The sequence below is a fragment of the Scyliorhinus torazame genome, chromosome 5 (genome assembly GCF_047496885.1).
Source record: "Scyliorhinus torazame isolate Kashiwa2021f chromosome 5, sScyTor2.1, whole genome shotgun sequence".
In the NCBI taxonomy this organism is placed as follows: Eukaryota; Metazoa; Chordata; class Chondrichthyes; order Carcharhiniformes; family Scyliorhinidae; genus Scyliorhinus; species Scyliorhinus torazame.
Window position 1 is genome coordinate 121,094,257 of NC_092711.1, and position 14,920 is coordinate 121,109,176.

The 14,920-nt window shown below is 47.1% G+C and overlaps 2 protein-coding genes across 2 annotated transcripts in view; both read right to left on the reverse strand.

The window, feature by feature from the left end:
* Positions 1–2,885: 2,885 nt before the first annotated feature.
* LOC140417898 (uncharacterized) overlaps positions 2,886–14,920 on the reverse strand; it is a 43,617-nt gene continuing 31,582 nt past the window's right edge. Inside the window, exons 6-7 of the mRNA XM_072501329.1 lie at positions 7,359–7,478; positions 2,886–6,783 (exon numbers count right to left, since the gene is read on the reverse strand). Of these exons, the coding sequence (XP_072357430.1) occupies positions 5,914–6,783; positions 7,359–7,478 (990 nt within the window). The 3' untranslated portion in view covers positions 2,886–5,913. The remainder of the gene's footprint in view (positions 6,784–7,358; positions 7,479–14,920) is intronic.
* The window catches only part of LOC140421752 (uncharacterized), a 51,192-nt gene continuing 47,648 nt past the window's right edge, over positions 11,377–14,920 (reverse strand). The window contains exon 2 of the mRNA XM_072506604.1: positions 11,377–13,750. Coding sequence (XP_072362705.1) covers positions 12,398–13,645 — 1,248 coding nt within the window. The 5' untranslated portion in view covers positions 13,646–13,750 and the 3' untranslated portion in view covers positions 11,377–12,397. The remainder of the gene's footprint in view (positions 13,751–14,920) is intronic.

The window sequence follows — 14,920 nt, forward strand, 5'->3', positions numbered from 1 at the left end:
TATCTCTAAGTCACGTGAATTCCTTTTGAAGTGGTCTTCAATCACAGAATCATCACAGAATCCCTTCAGTGCAGAAGGAGGCTAGTCAGCCCATCAAGTCTGTACCGGCCCTCTGAAAAAGCACAATTCCCCACCCTATCCCTGTAACCTCACCTAGGGACAAGTTAGCTGCTGCTTCCCTCACTCCACGAACCCATCGAACCAAACTGCGTCTAAAGTTCCTCATCCAAGTCCTACTCGCACATTTTATAGAAGACCATAAGATATAGGCCCAGAATTCGGTCATTCAGCCCATCGAATCTGCTCCACCAGTTAATTATGTCTGGTATGTTTCTCATTTCCATTCTCCTGCCTTCTCCCCATAACCCCTGATCCCCTTATTAATCAAGAACCTATCTATCTCTATCTCAAAGACACTCAGTGATTTGGCCTCCACAGCCTTCTGCAGCAGAGTTCCACAGATTCACAACCCTTTGGCTGAAGAAATTCCTCCTCATCTCTGTTTTAAAGGATCGTCCTTCAGTCTGAGATTGTGCCCTCTGGTTATAGGTCTTCATACCAGTGGAAACAGCCTCTCCACGTCCACTCTATCCAGGCCTCTCAGTATTCTGTAAGTTTCAATTAGATCCCCTCTCATTCTTCTAAACTGCATCGCGTACAGACCCAGAGTCCTCAACTGCTCCTCATATGACAAGTCCTTCATTTCTGGGATCATTCTTGTAAACATCCTCTCGACTCCATCCAAGGCCAGCACATTCTTCCTTAGAGACGTGCCCAAATATGCTCACAATATTCCAAATGTAGTCTGACCAGAGATTTATACTGTCGCAACAGTACATCCCTGCTCCTGTATTCTGGCCCTCTTGAAGTGAATGCTAACATTGCATTTGCCTTCCTGGCTGCCAACTGAACCTGCAGGTTAACCTTAAGAGAATCCCACAAGACTCCCAAGACTCTTTGTGTATCTGATTTCTGAAGCCTTTTCCCATTTACAAAATAGTCTATACCTCTATTCTTCCTGGCAAAGTGCATAACCTCACACTTTCCCAAATCGTATTCCATCTGCCACTTCTTTGCCCACTCTCCTAGTCTGTACAAATCCTTCTACAGCCTCCCTGCTTTCTCAAGACTACCTGTCCCTCTTACATATCTTTGTATCATCTGCAAACTTAGCAACAATGCTCTCAGTTCCTTCTGCCAGAGCATTAATGTATATCATATAAACATTTTCCAGTTTCTCTCCTGTATTTCACTTTATACTAATAATCTATTGTCACAAGTAGGTTTACATTAACACTGCAATGAAGTTACTGTGAAAACCCCCTCGTCACCACATTCCGGCGCCTGTTCGGGTCACAGAGGGAGAATTCAGAATGTCCAAATTACCTAACAAGACATCTTTCAGGACTTGTGGGAGGAAACTGGAGCACCCGGAGGAAACCCACGCAGACACGGGGAGAACGTACAGACTCCGCACAGACAGTGACCCAAGCCGGGAATCGAACCTGGGACCCTGGATCTGTGAAGCAACAGTGCTAACCATTGTCCCAGCGTGCCACCCTCTCAGAGCTCATACTGTCCATGAGACCTGCCTTCTGCTGTATTTTTTTTTCCTTTAAAAAAAAAATTTTGAGTACCCAAAACATTTTTCCCAATTAAGGGTCAATTTAGCGTGGCCAATCCACCTACCCTGCACATCTTTTTGGTTGTGGGGGAGGAACCCATGCAAACACAGGGAGAATGCACAAACTCCACACGGACAGTGACCCAGAGCTGGGATCGAACCTGGGACCTTGGTGCCGTGAGGCAGCAGTGCTAAACACCGTGCTGCGCTCGCCTTCTGCTGTATTGACCCTATTCCTACTAAAGTATTGAGCACCCAACTTCCCCATGTTAGCTGATACTGTTTCCAGTTCTCTATCTCTTTTGATCCTCTCGCTCTCGACTTTAAATTCACCGTCATCGCCCATCCTAAAAAAACATTGACCAACCCGTCGTCGCCAACTACCATCCATCTCATATCACTTTCCTCTCCAAAGTCCTTGTACTTGGCGTCCCCCAAAGATCTGTCCTCAGCCCCTCCTATTTCTCATCTACACGCTGCCACTAGGTGACATCATCCAAAAGCACCGAGTTAGTTTTCACATGGACACTGACAACACCCAGCTCTACCTCACCCCCATCCCTCTCCATTCCTCCACTGTTACTAAATTATCAAACTGCTTATCCCACAGCCAGTACTGGATGAGCAGAAATTTCCTCCAATTAAAAACTGGGAAGACAAAAGCCATTGTCTTCAGTCACCATTAGAAATTCCATTCCCTAACTCCCGAGTCCATCCCTCTCCCTGGGAACTGTCTGAGGCTGAACCGCACTCTTGGTCCACATTGTCACTAATACCAGATATTTCAGTCTCCACAATGTCACCTGTCTCCAGCCCACCTGCTACTAAAACCCTCATCCATGCCCATTACCTCTAGACTTGGTGGTTCCAATACATTCCTGACCAGCCTCTCACATTCACCCCATCCCCACATGGAAACGTGAGTTTATCTAAAACTCTGATATCCATGTGTTTTCTCACACCAGGTCCTGTTCACCCATTACCCTGTGCTCATTGACCTACACTGACTGCTGATCAAGTCATGTTGTGACCTTAAAATCTCTATTCTTGTATTCAAATCCCTCCATGAACTTGTCCCTCTGTGTCTTTGCCGAGTTTCACAACCGGCTGATCAATCTGCAATCTTCCATTTTAACCTCTTGAATCCCTGATTTTAATTTATCCACCATTAGTGGTCAACGCAGACATGGAACTCTGAAATTCCCTCCCAACCCTCTCCACTCCTCTATCTTTCCTGATTAAAGATAGTTGTTAAAATCTGCCTCGCCAATCAAGCTTTTGACCATCTGTTCAAACATTGTCTTATGTGAATTTGTGTCAATATTTTTTGTTTCTGAAACTCCTCTGACAGGCTTTGGGATGTTTATTACATTAATTTTGTTGTATCAATACAAGTTGTCACTGTTTGTCAACAGCCAGTTTGTACAAAGTAAGATTCCACAAATAGCAATCAGACCAGAGTCTGATTACTCCAGTTTTGTTGGAGTTAGTTAAAACCCGAATCTTGGTCCCACTGGACCAGGAGAACTTCCCTGTGGACAGTGTGTGGATCATCTGAGCACTCCTGAGCTGGGACTGGATACACACAAACCTCAGAATCCATCAGGACAGGCTGATAAAATTGTTATAAAAATCTGATAGGATCTTCGGTTTAGTACTGGAGACTTGGATTGGATTGGATAGGATTTTTTTATTGTCACGTGTACCGAGGTACAGTGAAAAGTATTTTTCTGTGAGCAGCTCAACAGATCATTAAGTACATGAGAAGAAAAGGGAATAAAAGAAAATACATAATAGGGCAACACAACATATACAATGTAACTACATAAGCACTGGCATTGGATGAAGCATACAGGGTGTAGTGTTAATGAGGTCAGTCCATAAGAGGGTCATTTAGGAGTCTGTTGACAGTAGGGAAGAAGCTGTTTTTGAGTCTGTTCGTGCGTGTTCTCAGACTTCTGCATCTCCTGCCCGATGGAAGAAGTTGGAAGAGTGAGTAAGCCGGGTGGGAGGGATCTTTGATTATGCTGCCCGCTTTCCCCAGTCACCGGGAGGTGTAGATGGAGTCAATGGATGGGAGGCAGGTTCGTGTGATGGACTGGGCGGTGTTCATGACTCTCTGAAGTTTCTTGCGGTCCTGGGCCGTGCAGTTGCCGTACCAGGCTGTGATGCAGCCCGATAGGATGCTTTCTATGGTGCATCTGTAAAAGTTGGTGAGGGTTAATGTGGACTTGCCGGATTTCCTTAGTTTCCTGAGGAAGTATAGGCGCTGTTGTGCTTTCTTGGTGGTAGCGTCGACGTGGGTGGACCAGGACAGATTTTTGGAGATGTGCACCCCTAGGAATTTGAAACTGCTAACCAGCTCCACCTCAGGGGTGTGTACAGTACAAAAGCAATGCAGTTCTACTGAAATTTTACAAATCACTGATTAATCCTTAGCTGAAGTATTGTGTTCAGTTCTGTGCACCCCACTTTGGGAAAGATTTCAAGGCCTTGGAGAGGGAGCTGGGAAAGGTTACCAGGGTAGCATCAGGGATAAGGGGTTTCAGTTCATTCAGGAGAGCTTCCATTCTTGAGAAGTTTACATGGGGACAAATTGTTTCCATTGGGAGGATGGTTGGTAATCTCAGATCACAGCTTTTAAATAATTAGCAATTTGAAGTAAAAGTTCAGAAACTTGTTGTAAACTAATTTCTAATGAGAGTTCCTGGATTATGGGGAAAGATCACAGACAGCCTTTCCTAAAGGGACATTGCAGCCCCAAGAACACAATCAGCTATAGATCCAGAATATTAAACTCCAGCCCAGTTACAGAGATTAATAACATCAGGAACAACAAATCCCAACTGTCAGAATGACAAGGTTCAGTTCCGGATGTGATTAATAGCAGCAATAATTTTGATTTGATTTGATTTATTATTGTCACATGTATTAGTACACAGTGAAAAGTATTCTTTCTTGCATGTTATGCGAACAATGCATACCGTACATATGAAGGAAGGAGCGGCTGCAGAATGTAATCATAGAATTTACAGTGCAGAAGGAGGCCATTCGGCCCATCGAGTCTGCACCGGCTCTTGGAAAGAGCACCCTACCCAAGGTCAACACCTCCACCCTATCCCCATAACCCAGTAACCACACCCAGCACTAAGGGCAATTTTGGACACTAAGGGCAATTTAGCGTGGCCAATCCACCTAACCTGCACATCTTTGGACTGTGGGAGGAAACCGGAGCACCCGGAGGAAACCCACGCACACACGGGGAGGATGTGTAGACTCCACACAGACAGTGAACCAAGCCGGAATCGAACCTGGGACCCTGGAGCTGTGAAGCAATTGTGCTATCCACAATGCTACCATGCTGCCCACGTCACAGTCATAGCTAGGGTGTAGAGAAAAGATCAACTTAATACTAGGTAGGTCCATTCAAAAATCTGATGGCAGTAGGGAAGAAGCTGTTCTTGAGTCGGTTGGTACGTGACCTCAAACTTTTGTATCTTTTTCCTGACGGAAGAAGATGGAAGAGAGTATGTCCGGGGTGCGTGGGGTCCTTAATTATGCTGGCTGCCTTTCCGAGGCAGCGGGAATTGTAGACAGAGTCAATGGATGGGAGGCTGCTTTGCGTGATGGATTGGGCTACATTCACAACCTTTTGTAGTTTCCTGCGGTCTTAAGCAGAGCAGGATCCATACCAAGCTGTGATACAACCAGAAAGAATGCTTTCTATGGTGCATCTGTAAAAGTTGGTGAGAGTCGCAGCTAACATGCCAAATTTCCTTAGATTTCTGAGAAAGTAGTGATTGGTGGGCTTTCTTAACTACAATGTCGGCATGGGGGGACCAGGACAGGTTGTTGGGAATCTGAACACCTAAAAACTTGAAGCACTCGACCCTTTCTACTACGTTCCCATTGATGTAGACGGGGGCATGTTCTCCACTACGCTTCCTGAAGTTAATGATAATCTCCTTCATTTTGTTGACATTGAGGGAGAGATTATTGTCGTTGCACCAGTTCACCAGATTCTCTATCTCATTCCTGTACGTCATTGTTTGAAATCCAACCCACTACGGGGTCATCAGCAAATTTGAAAATCGAGTTGGTGGGGAATTTTGCCACACAGCCATAGGTGTATAAGGAGTATAGTAGGGGACTGAGGACACAGCCTTGTGGGGCAACGGTGCTGAGGATGATCATGGAGGAGGTGTTGTTGCCTATCCTTACTGATTGTGGCCTGTGGGTTAGGAAGTTCAGGTTAGGAGTTCAATAGCAACAAAATCAAATCCCTGCAGTCACTTGTGAACTCGCTGGTGTCTCAGCAGGCTGCCAGACTGTGTGAATATCTTCCCACATGTGGAGCAGCTAAACGGCCTGTCCCCTGTGTGAACTCGCTGGTGTCTCCTCAGGTGGGATGAACAAGTGAATTTGTTGCCACACTCAGAGCAGGTGAATGGTCTCTCCCCAGTGTGTATTCGCTGGTGTATCTGTAGGTGAGATAACTGAGCAAATTGCTTCCTACACTCGGAGCAGATGAACGGCTTCTCCCCAGTGTGAACTCGCTGGTGTACACTGAGGTGCGCTGAAGTCCGGAATCTCTTTCCACAGGATGCACAGCTGAACAGCCTCTCCGCACTGTGAATTCGCTGGTGACTTAGCAGGTCAGAGGACCCAATGAATCCTTTCCCACATACAGGACAGGTGAACGGTCTCTCCCCAGTGTGAACTTGTTGGTGTCTCAGCAGATTGGATGACTGAATGAATTCCTTCCCACACTCAGAGCAGCTGAACCGAGTCTCTCCAGTATGAACTCGCTGGTGTCTCCGCAGGTCAGATAACTGAGTGAATCCCTTCCCACACTCGGGGCAGGTGAACGGTTTCTCCCCAGTGTGAAACCGCTGGTGTGTTAGCAGTTGGGATGACTGAGTGAATCCCTTCCCACACTCGGAGCAGGTGAATGGTCTCTCCCCAGTGTGGCTGCGTCGATGAATTTCCAGCAGGGCTGGGCAACTGAATCCTTTCCCACAGTCTTCACATTTCCATGGTTTCTCCATTGTCCGGGTGTCCTTGTGTTTCTCCAGGTTGAATGACCAGTTAAATCTTTGTCCACACACAACACATGTACAATCTCTTCCCACTGTGAATGGTGTGATGTTTTTGCAGACTGTAACTGGTTAAAGCTCTTTCCACAGTCAGTTCACTGGAACACTCTCACTCGGGTGTGTGTTGTGTGGGTCTCGTTCTTTTCCAATCACACTGATGTTTCCACAGTCAGTTCACTGAAACACTCTCACTCGGGTGTGTGTTGTGTGGGTCTCGTTCTTTTCCAATCACACTGATGTTTCCACGGTCAGTTCACTGAAACACTCTCACTTGGGTGTGTGTTGTGTGGGTCTCGGTGCTTTTCCAATCACACTGATGTTTCCACAGTCAGTTCACTGGAACACTCTCACTCGGGTGTGTGTTGTGTGGGTCTCGGTGCTTTTCCAATCACACTGATGTTTCCATGGTCAGTTCACTGGAACACTCTCACTCGGGTGTGTGTTGTGTGGGTCTCGGTGCTTTTCCAATCACACTGATGTTTCCACAGTCAGTTCACTGGAACACTCTCACTCGGGTGTGTGTTGTGTGGGTCTCGGTGCTTTTCCAATCCATGGTCAGTTCACTGGAACTCTCACTCGGGTGCATGTGTCTCAATGCTTTTCCAGTCACATTATGTTTGAGGTCTTTTCCCACAGACAGAAAAGATGAACAATTCCTCCCAATTCAAAGTCAGAAGATATTCAGGTCCTGATGAATCGAGTGACTCTGCTGGATCTTTGCGATATTTCCCATCTGCAAATCCTTTCTTTCTAATTCTCTGCAAAAAGAGTTTGCAAAAGTCATCACCCAGGAATAGGAACATAGAATTCCAGTTTCTATGGAACACTTTTTCATCCTTTTGTTACCCCAAATCTGCAAATTCCTTTCTCACTCTAAATGCCTTTAGATTAAAATTCTCCTCATTGTGTTCACATTTCTCCATGGCTTCATCACCCATCTCTGCAACCTCCACAAACCTCCGAGATATCGGCGCTGCTCTAATTCTCTTTTTAATTGTTCCACCATTACTGACTATACCTTCAGTTCTCTCATCCTCAAGCTCTGAAATTCTCTCCTTACACCTCTCTGTCTCCTATTTTCTCATCCTTTAAGACACTGGAGTATTGCTAAAAGGACGTCTGTCAAAACCCTTTTTAATGATATACATAATAATAACTTATTGTCACAAGTAGGCTTCAATGAAGTTACTGTGAAAAGCCCTCAGTCACCACATTCCGGCACCTGTTCGGGGAGGCTGGTCCGTGAATTGAACCCGTGCTGCTGGCATTGTTCTGCATTACAAACCAGCTATTTAGCCCACTGTGCTAAACCAGCCCCATCAGGACATCGGGGCAGATACAGAAATACCAAATTTTAAAGATTATCAGTCAGGCTCTTCCACTTCCGAGAAGCTCCATATATTCATACTCGGAGAATGGAATGTGTCCAGGAGAGGGACCTCTTCTGAAAATAAACAATGGCATAGATGACAGCTCCCTGCTGCATTGTCCATGGAAAGGTCCTGACCAGTCAGAACGGAGTGTCCGACCAATCCACACCTTTTCCTCCTGCAGCATCAATTGTTTTTCGCTTTGAAATTTGGTATTTGTGCATCAATCCGGATGAACGCAACATGTAAAGTTTCAACACCATGGGCGGGATTCTCCACTCCCACTCCGAAGTGGCCGCGCCGTCGTGAACGCCGTCGAGGTTCACGACGGCGCGGAACGGCCCCGGTCCCGACCGATTCAGGCCCTGACAATGGGCAGTTTCGGGGCCGCGTCATCTACACGCGCCAGGCCTTGTCGCCCGCGTTAAAGCGGCGCCGCATAACGGACATCATCCGCGGGTTGGCCGGCGCCAACCCGCGCATTGCGTGGTTGCCGTCCTCTCTAAGCCGGCCCCGCAAGAAGATGGGGGACGGATCTTGCGGGGCCGTGGAAGGAAGGAGGTCCTCCTTCAGAGAGGACGGCCCGACGATCGGTGGGCACCGATCGCGGGCCACCCCACATTCCAGGTGAAGCCTGGTGCAGGATCCCCCCACGCCCCCCCACAGGCCGCCCCCCCAGCGTTCACGCACCGCCCACGACTGCAGCGACCAGGTGTGGACGGCGCCGGGAGGAACCCGCCGTTTTGGCCTGGCCGCTCGGCCCATCCGGGCCTCAGAATAGCGGGGGTGCCGGAGAATCACCATTTTGGGTGTCTCCGGCCTGCGGCCTTGAAACTCGACTGGGCCGTTCCCGCCGCTTGGGAGAATCGCGGGAGGGTGTCGGACCGGCGTCCCCAGAAATTTTGGCGGCCCAGGCGATTCTCCCAACCGGTGTGGGAGTGGAGAATCGCGCCCCATGTCTCTTTTATTTAGCAATACTTCAGTACCACTAAGTGACTATGGGTTTACAGTTCTCCTGTTGCTGATCTGAAAGTGCCCATGAACGTGCATTTTATGAATGATTCCCATGGGCCCTGATGAAGTCATTGCCCTGCAGAGATGGCGGAGGCGCATGCGCTTTGCTGCACATTGCCCCAATAAAGATGGAGGCCGCGCGTGCGCTTTGGTGAACATTGCCCTAGAAAGATGGCGGCCGTTAAAATCAGGACTGTGCTGGAGAAAAGTCTCGGCACCGAGCAATCCCGGGACCGAGAGTATATTCAGGGTTCAGTGTCCATTTAATGAATTTATTAAGTCTCTCTAACATACCCGTCGGCTCCATCCCGGTCCAACTGTTTATTTTCGGCTCTGGATCTGCACTCCGCCTTTAAAAAGCTGCTGGCTCCTGGTCTGAATGTATTGGCTGCGCATGCTCCAGCACAATGATTGACATCAACATCGGACCAATAGGAAGAGGGGGCGGGACTGGTGGTGCGGGAACGGCTGGCCCTCCAACCAATTGGAGTGAATGAAGGGCGGGGCTAGGAGAAGCATGCGCTGTGCGATTTCTGGGTCAGGAAGAAGGCGGTCAGGTTGAAAGTCCAGCGGAGAAAGGGGCCGAGTGCAGGAGAGTGGACTGGGAGGGATTGTCAAACACTCGGTGCAGGACTGCAAACCCGAATTACAAAATCCTGGCGCCGAGTTTAAACCGAGTGTTTGGAAACTCGGAGATTATAAGGGAAGGATTTACAAACAGCAAAGTCAAACCAAGAAAAATGTCTCTCAATTCCTACCCTGGACACACAGTGATGGCTTTTTTTATTGTAAAGTCTTTTTTATAGAATATTAAATGGGATGGATTTGCAGCGGGACACTTAAACCAATCATTACAGGCAGGACCTGACTGAGTCACTCAATTCATCAGGGTGTATCGCAATTTGTGGAAGGAAAAGGTTTGCATCATAGTGAGGCGGTCATGGAAGATTGTCCTACTGTCAGCATCACAGTGAAGCAGACTGGGAAGAGTGTCCTGCTGTCAGCATCACAGTGAAGCAGACTGGGAAGAGTGTCCTGCTGTCAGCATCACAGTGAAGCAGACTGGGAAGAGTGTCCTGCTGTCAGCATCACAGTGAAGCAGACTGGGAAGAGTGTCCTGCTGTCAGCATCACAGTAAAGCAGCCTGGGAAGAGTGTCCTGCTGTCAGCGTCACAGTGAAGCAGACTGGGAAGAGTGTCCTGCTGTCAGCGTCACAGTGAAGCAGACTGGGAAGAGTGTCCTGCTGTCAGCATCACAGTGAAGCAGCCTGGGAAGAGTGTCCTGCTGTCAGCATCGCAGTGAAGCAGACTGGGAAGAGTGTCCTGCTGTCAGCATCACAGTGAAGCAGACTGGGAAGAGTGTCCTGCTGTCAGCATCACAGTGAAGCAGACTGGGAAGAGTGTCCTGCTGTCAGCATCGCAGTGAAGCAGACTGGGAAGAGTGTCCTGCTGTCAGCATCACAGTGAAGCAGACTGGGAAGAGTGTCCTGCTGTCAGCATCGCAGTGAAGCAGACTGGGAAAAGTTTCCTCCTGTCAGCATCACAGTGAAGCAGACTGGGAAGAGTGCCCTGCTGTCAGCATCACAATGAAGCAGCCTGGGAAGAGTGTCCTGCTGGCAGCATCACAGTGAAGCAGACTGGGAAGACTGAGGGGATGTGGGAATTGTGGGAAGGATTCAGGACCCCTTCTGACCTTGAAAAGCACTGGCGTTGTCACACTGGGGAGAGGCTGTTCACCTGCTCTACATGTGGGGAGGGATTTACTATTTCAGCCCATCTGCTAACACACCAGCGAATTCACACTGATGAGAGTTTGTTTAAATGCCCAGACTGCTGGAACTGCTATAAAGGTTCTGGCGAACTGATGTCTCATCAACGTGTTCACAATGATGAGAGATTATTCAGGTGCTCTCGCTGTGTAATGGGATTCAAGCGATCATCTCAACTCGCTGTACACCAGCGGGTTCACACCAGGGACAGGCCGTTTACCTGCTCCAATTGTGCAAAGGGATTCACTCAGTCAACCGACCTGTTGCCACACCAGAGAATTCACACTGGGGAGAGGCCTTTCACCTGCTCTGATTGTGGGAAGGGATTCACTGTCATCTAACCTACTGGTCCACCGGCGAGTTCACAGTGGGGAGAGGCCATTTGTCTATTCCAAGTGTGCGAAGGGATTCACTACCTCGTCCACTCTGCTGAGACACCAAAGAGTTCACCACGTGCAACCAGAAGTCAAAATCCAGGAAAATATTAACACCCAAATCAGCAAGTATGGACTGATATAAAATTTATTAATGGTAAATCATCTTTTATTAATACAACTTTTTTGTGGATGAGGTTTGTGCTGTAGATGGTGTATACAGGAACTTTCAAAACGTGTTCAGCAGAATTGAAGTTTATGAATAAAGACATAACAGGGTCAACAGCAGAAAGGATACAAAATTATTGAGAGTAAGACTGCACAGTTTATTTCTAATAGTATATTATAAAATACTTTCAATTTATACATACAAAATTGCAGAGTTAAAAATATGAATTGATTAACAGTCCTTTAAAAATAGAAATCAGTTAACAGCCCTTTGTCATCTGCTAACACACTAACGTTTCTAAGAGAAGGATATATCTAAACATAGAAAATCCTGAAGTATCTCATATCAATTTTTAATACATTTCAAAGAAGTTCAATAGAAACATACTTACAAAAACAACGATGGTCTTTGTTTGACGAAGCAGGCTGAGGGACAGAACTTTGACTGCACTCTTAGCAGGAGAGAGAGTGAGTACCGATTCTGTGAATCTGCCAGTTTACATACACATTTCGTCCTATTTGGTGTCTGGCTTGTGTAATGTGGTCGGACAGGGAGTTGTTTGCGACACATCTCTACTTTTCTCTATTTTTAATGTGTCAATATTCTTAAATATATAGATGTCCAGATAGCCACTATTCTAAATGGCATTCCCAAGTGTCTAAGGTTCCATAGCTAAGAAGGAAGTTTGCTTCTTTTATTCTACTTGCTATTCTATATACCTTCAAGTGCCCTGGCTTGTGGTTAGAATTGCAGGAAGGTAATTTGAAGAATTTATGGGCTGTTCTTAAGCCCTGCATCTGTCTGGGGGTGACTCAATGATCCCAGGGGACATCTAACGTTTTTGTAGCTTCTACTGACTTTTGAAAGACCTTTCTCTTAAATTGTTTTATTCCACTTAGAATTAAAACACATGGTATATTAATTTCTGCTGCTTATACATGTCCTTATTCTAAAGCAAATTCTGCGGACAGTGTGATAGCCATCACATATGTGGTTGACAGCAAAATACAACTCCTGAAGTCACTTGTGAACTCAGTGGTGTCTCAGCAGGTTGGATGATTGAGTGAATCCCTTCCCACACTCGGAGCAGGTGAACGGCCTCTCCCCAGTGTGAACCTGCTTGTATGTCATGAGGTGGGATGTCCTCAGGGCATTTATATCCCTTCCTGCAGACTAGGCTATTAAATGCTTCCTCACTGTGAACCTGCTGGTGTGTCAGCAGACTGGATGACTGAGTGAATCCCTTCCCACACACAGTGCAGGTGAATGGCCTCGCCCCAGTGTGAACACGCTGGTGTTTAGAGAGTTGAGATGATTGTTTGAACCCAGACTCACAGTGAGAGCATCTGAACGGTCTCTCATCAGTGTGAACACGTTGATGGAGCATCAGTTCCCCGGAACTTTTATAGCATTTCCCGCAGTCTTGGCATTTAAAAGGTCTCTCCTCAGTATGAACCAGCTGGTGTCTCCGCAGGGTGGATGACTGAGTGAATCGCTTCCCACACTCCGTGCAAGTGAACGGCCTCTCTCCAGTGTGAATTCGCTGGTGTTCAGTGAGGCCAGATGATTTCCTGAACCCAGTCCCACAGTGAGAGCACCTGAACAGCCTCTCGTCAGTGTGAACACGTTTATGGTGCATCAGTTCTCCAGAACTTTTATAGCACTTCCCGCAGTCTGGACATTTGAAAGGTCTCTCGTCAGTGTGAACACGTTGATGAGACATCAGTTCTCCAGAACTTTTATAACTCTTCCCGCAGTCCAAGCATTTAAACGGTTTCTCCTCAGTGTGAATACGTTGATGACGCATCAGTTCCCCAGAACTTTTATAGCATTTCCCGCAGTCTGGACATTTAAAAGGTCTCTCGTCAGTGTGAACACGTTGATGGGACATCAGATCGCTAAAGCTTTTACAGCACTTCCCGCAGTCTGGGCATTGAAAAGGTCTCTCATCAGTGTGAACTCGCTGGTGTCTCAGCAGGTGGGATGACTGAGTGAATCCCTTCCCACACTCAGGACAGGTGAACGGCCTCTCTCCGGTGTGACTGCGTCGATGAGTTTCCAGTTCAGACGGGTGATTAAATCTCTTCCCACAATCTCCACATTTCCACGGTTTCTCCCCGCTGTGATTGCATTTATGTTTCAACAGGTCAGATGACTGGTTAAAGCCTCGTCCACACACACAGCACGTGTACGGTTTCTCTCCGCTGTGAAGGGGGCTTTTTTCTTCCATGTTCAAATTCCGATGATATTCAGTTTAGGATAAAGTGGGCGATGGCATCAGACCCAAATGTGATATTGGGTTTGAGTTTCTTGACCGCAATCCTCCCCTTCTCACCTGTGAAATTGATTCAAAAGAGAAAAGAGGGAGTGAAACACACAAAGACAGGTTGTGAAATTGAGCAGAATTAAGCTGGTCATTTGTGGGACCATCATTGGGTAAAAGTGACTGAAAACTGTCGGATTGTCGTAAAAACCCGACTGGTTCAGTGACATTGATCAGAGATGGACCCTTCCAACTGAGGTGAGGGGGGGGAAACAGAGAGAGGCAATGAGAGTAAGAGAGACAATGTGTGAGAGAGAGATTGAAACATAAAGAGAGGGGGGGGATCAATGAGAGAGTGGGATAGGCAGGACAGGCAATGAGAGCCGAGAGAGAGAGAGAGAGAGGCAATGAGAGATGAGGTTCAAAGAGGGAGAGAGAAAAATAAATGGAAATAGAAAAAGAGGGGCTGGGGATGGACTTCATATATCCGGGATTATTTAATTCCAGCCTCTTGAACATTTCCGATTTTGATCACTCCACAATTTTGGTGACCATTCTATCAGTTACCTGGGTCCCACGCTCTGGAATTTAGTCATTAATCCTCTCTCCTCGCTATCCTCATTAATCCTCTCCCTCTCACTATCTCACTATCATCATTAATCCTCTCCCTCTCACTACCTCTTTCCTCATTAATCCTCTCCCCCTCACTACCTCACTTTCCTCATTTATCCTCTCTACCTCACGTTCCTCATTAATCCTCCCCCTCACTACCTCTCCTCATTAATCCTCTCCCCCTCACTTTCCTCATTAATCCTCCCCCTCACTACCTCACTTTCCTCATTAATCCTCCCCTCCTCACTACCTCTCTTTCCTCATTAATCCTCTCCCCTCACTTTCCTCATTAATCCTCTCCCCCTCACTACCTCGTTCCTCATTAATCCTCTCCCTCTCACTACCTCACTAGCCTCATTAATCCTCTCCCTCTCACTACCTCACTACCCTCATTAATCCTCTCCCCCTCACTACCTCTTTCCTTATTAATCCTCTCCCCCTCACTACCTCACTATCCTCATTAATCCTCTCCCTCACTACCTCTTTCCTTATTAATCCTCTCCCCCTCACTACCTCACTATCCTCATTAATCCTCTCCCCTCTCAAAGGGATGAGGGATTATAGTTGCAAAGTTACATTGGAGAAACTGGGGTTGTTTTCCTTGGAGTAAATGGGACTTAGGATAGATTT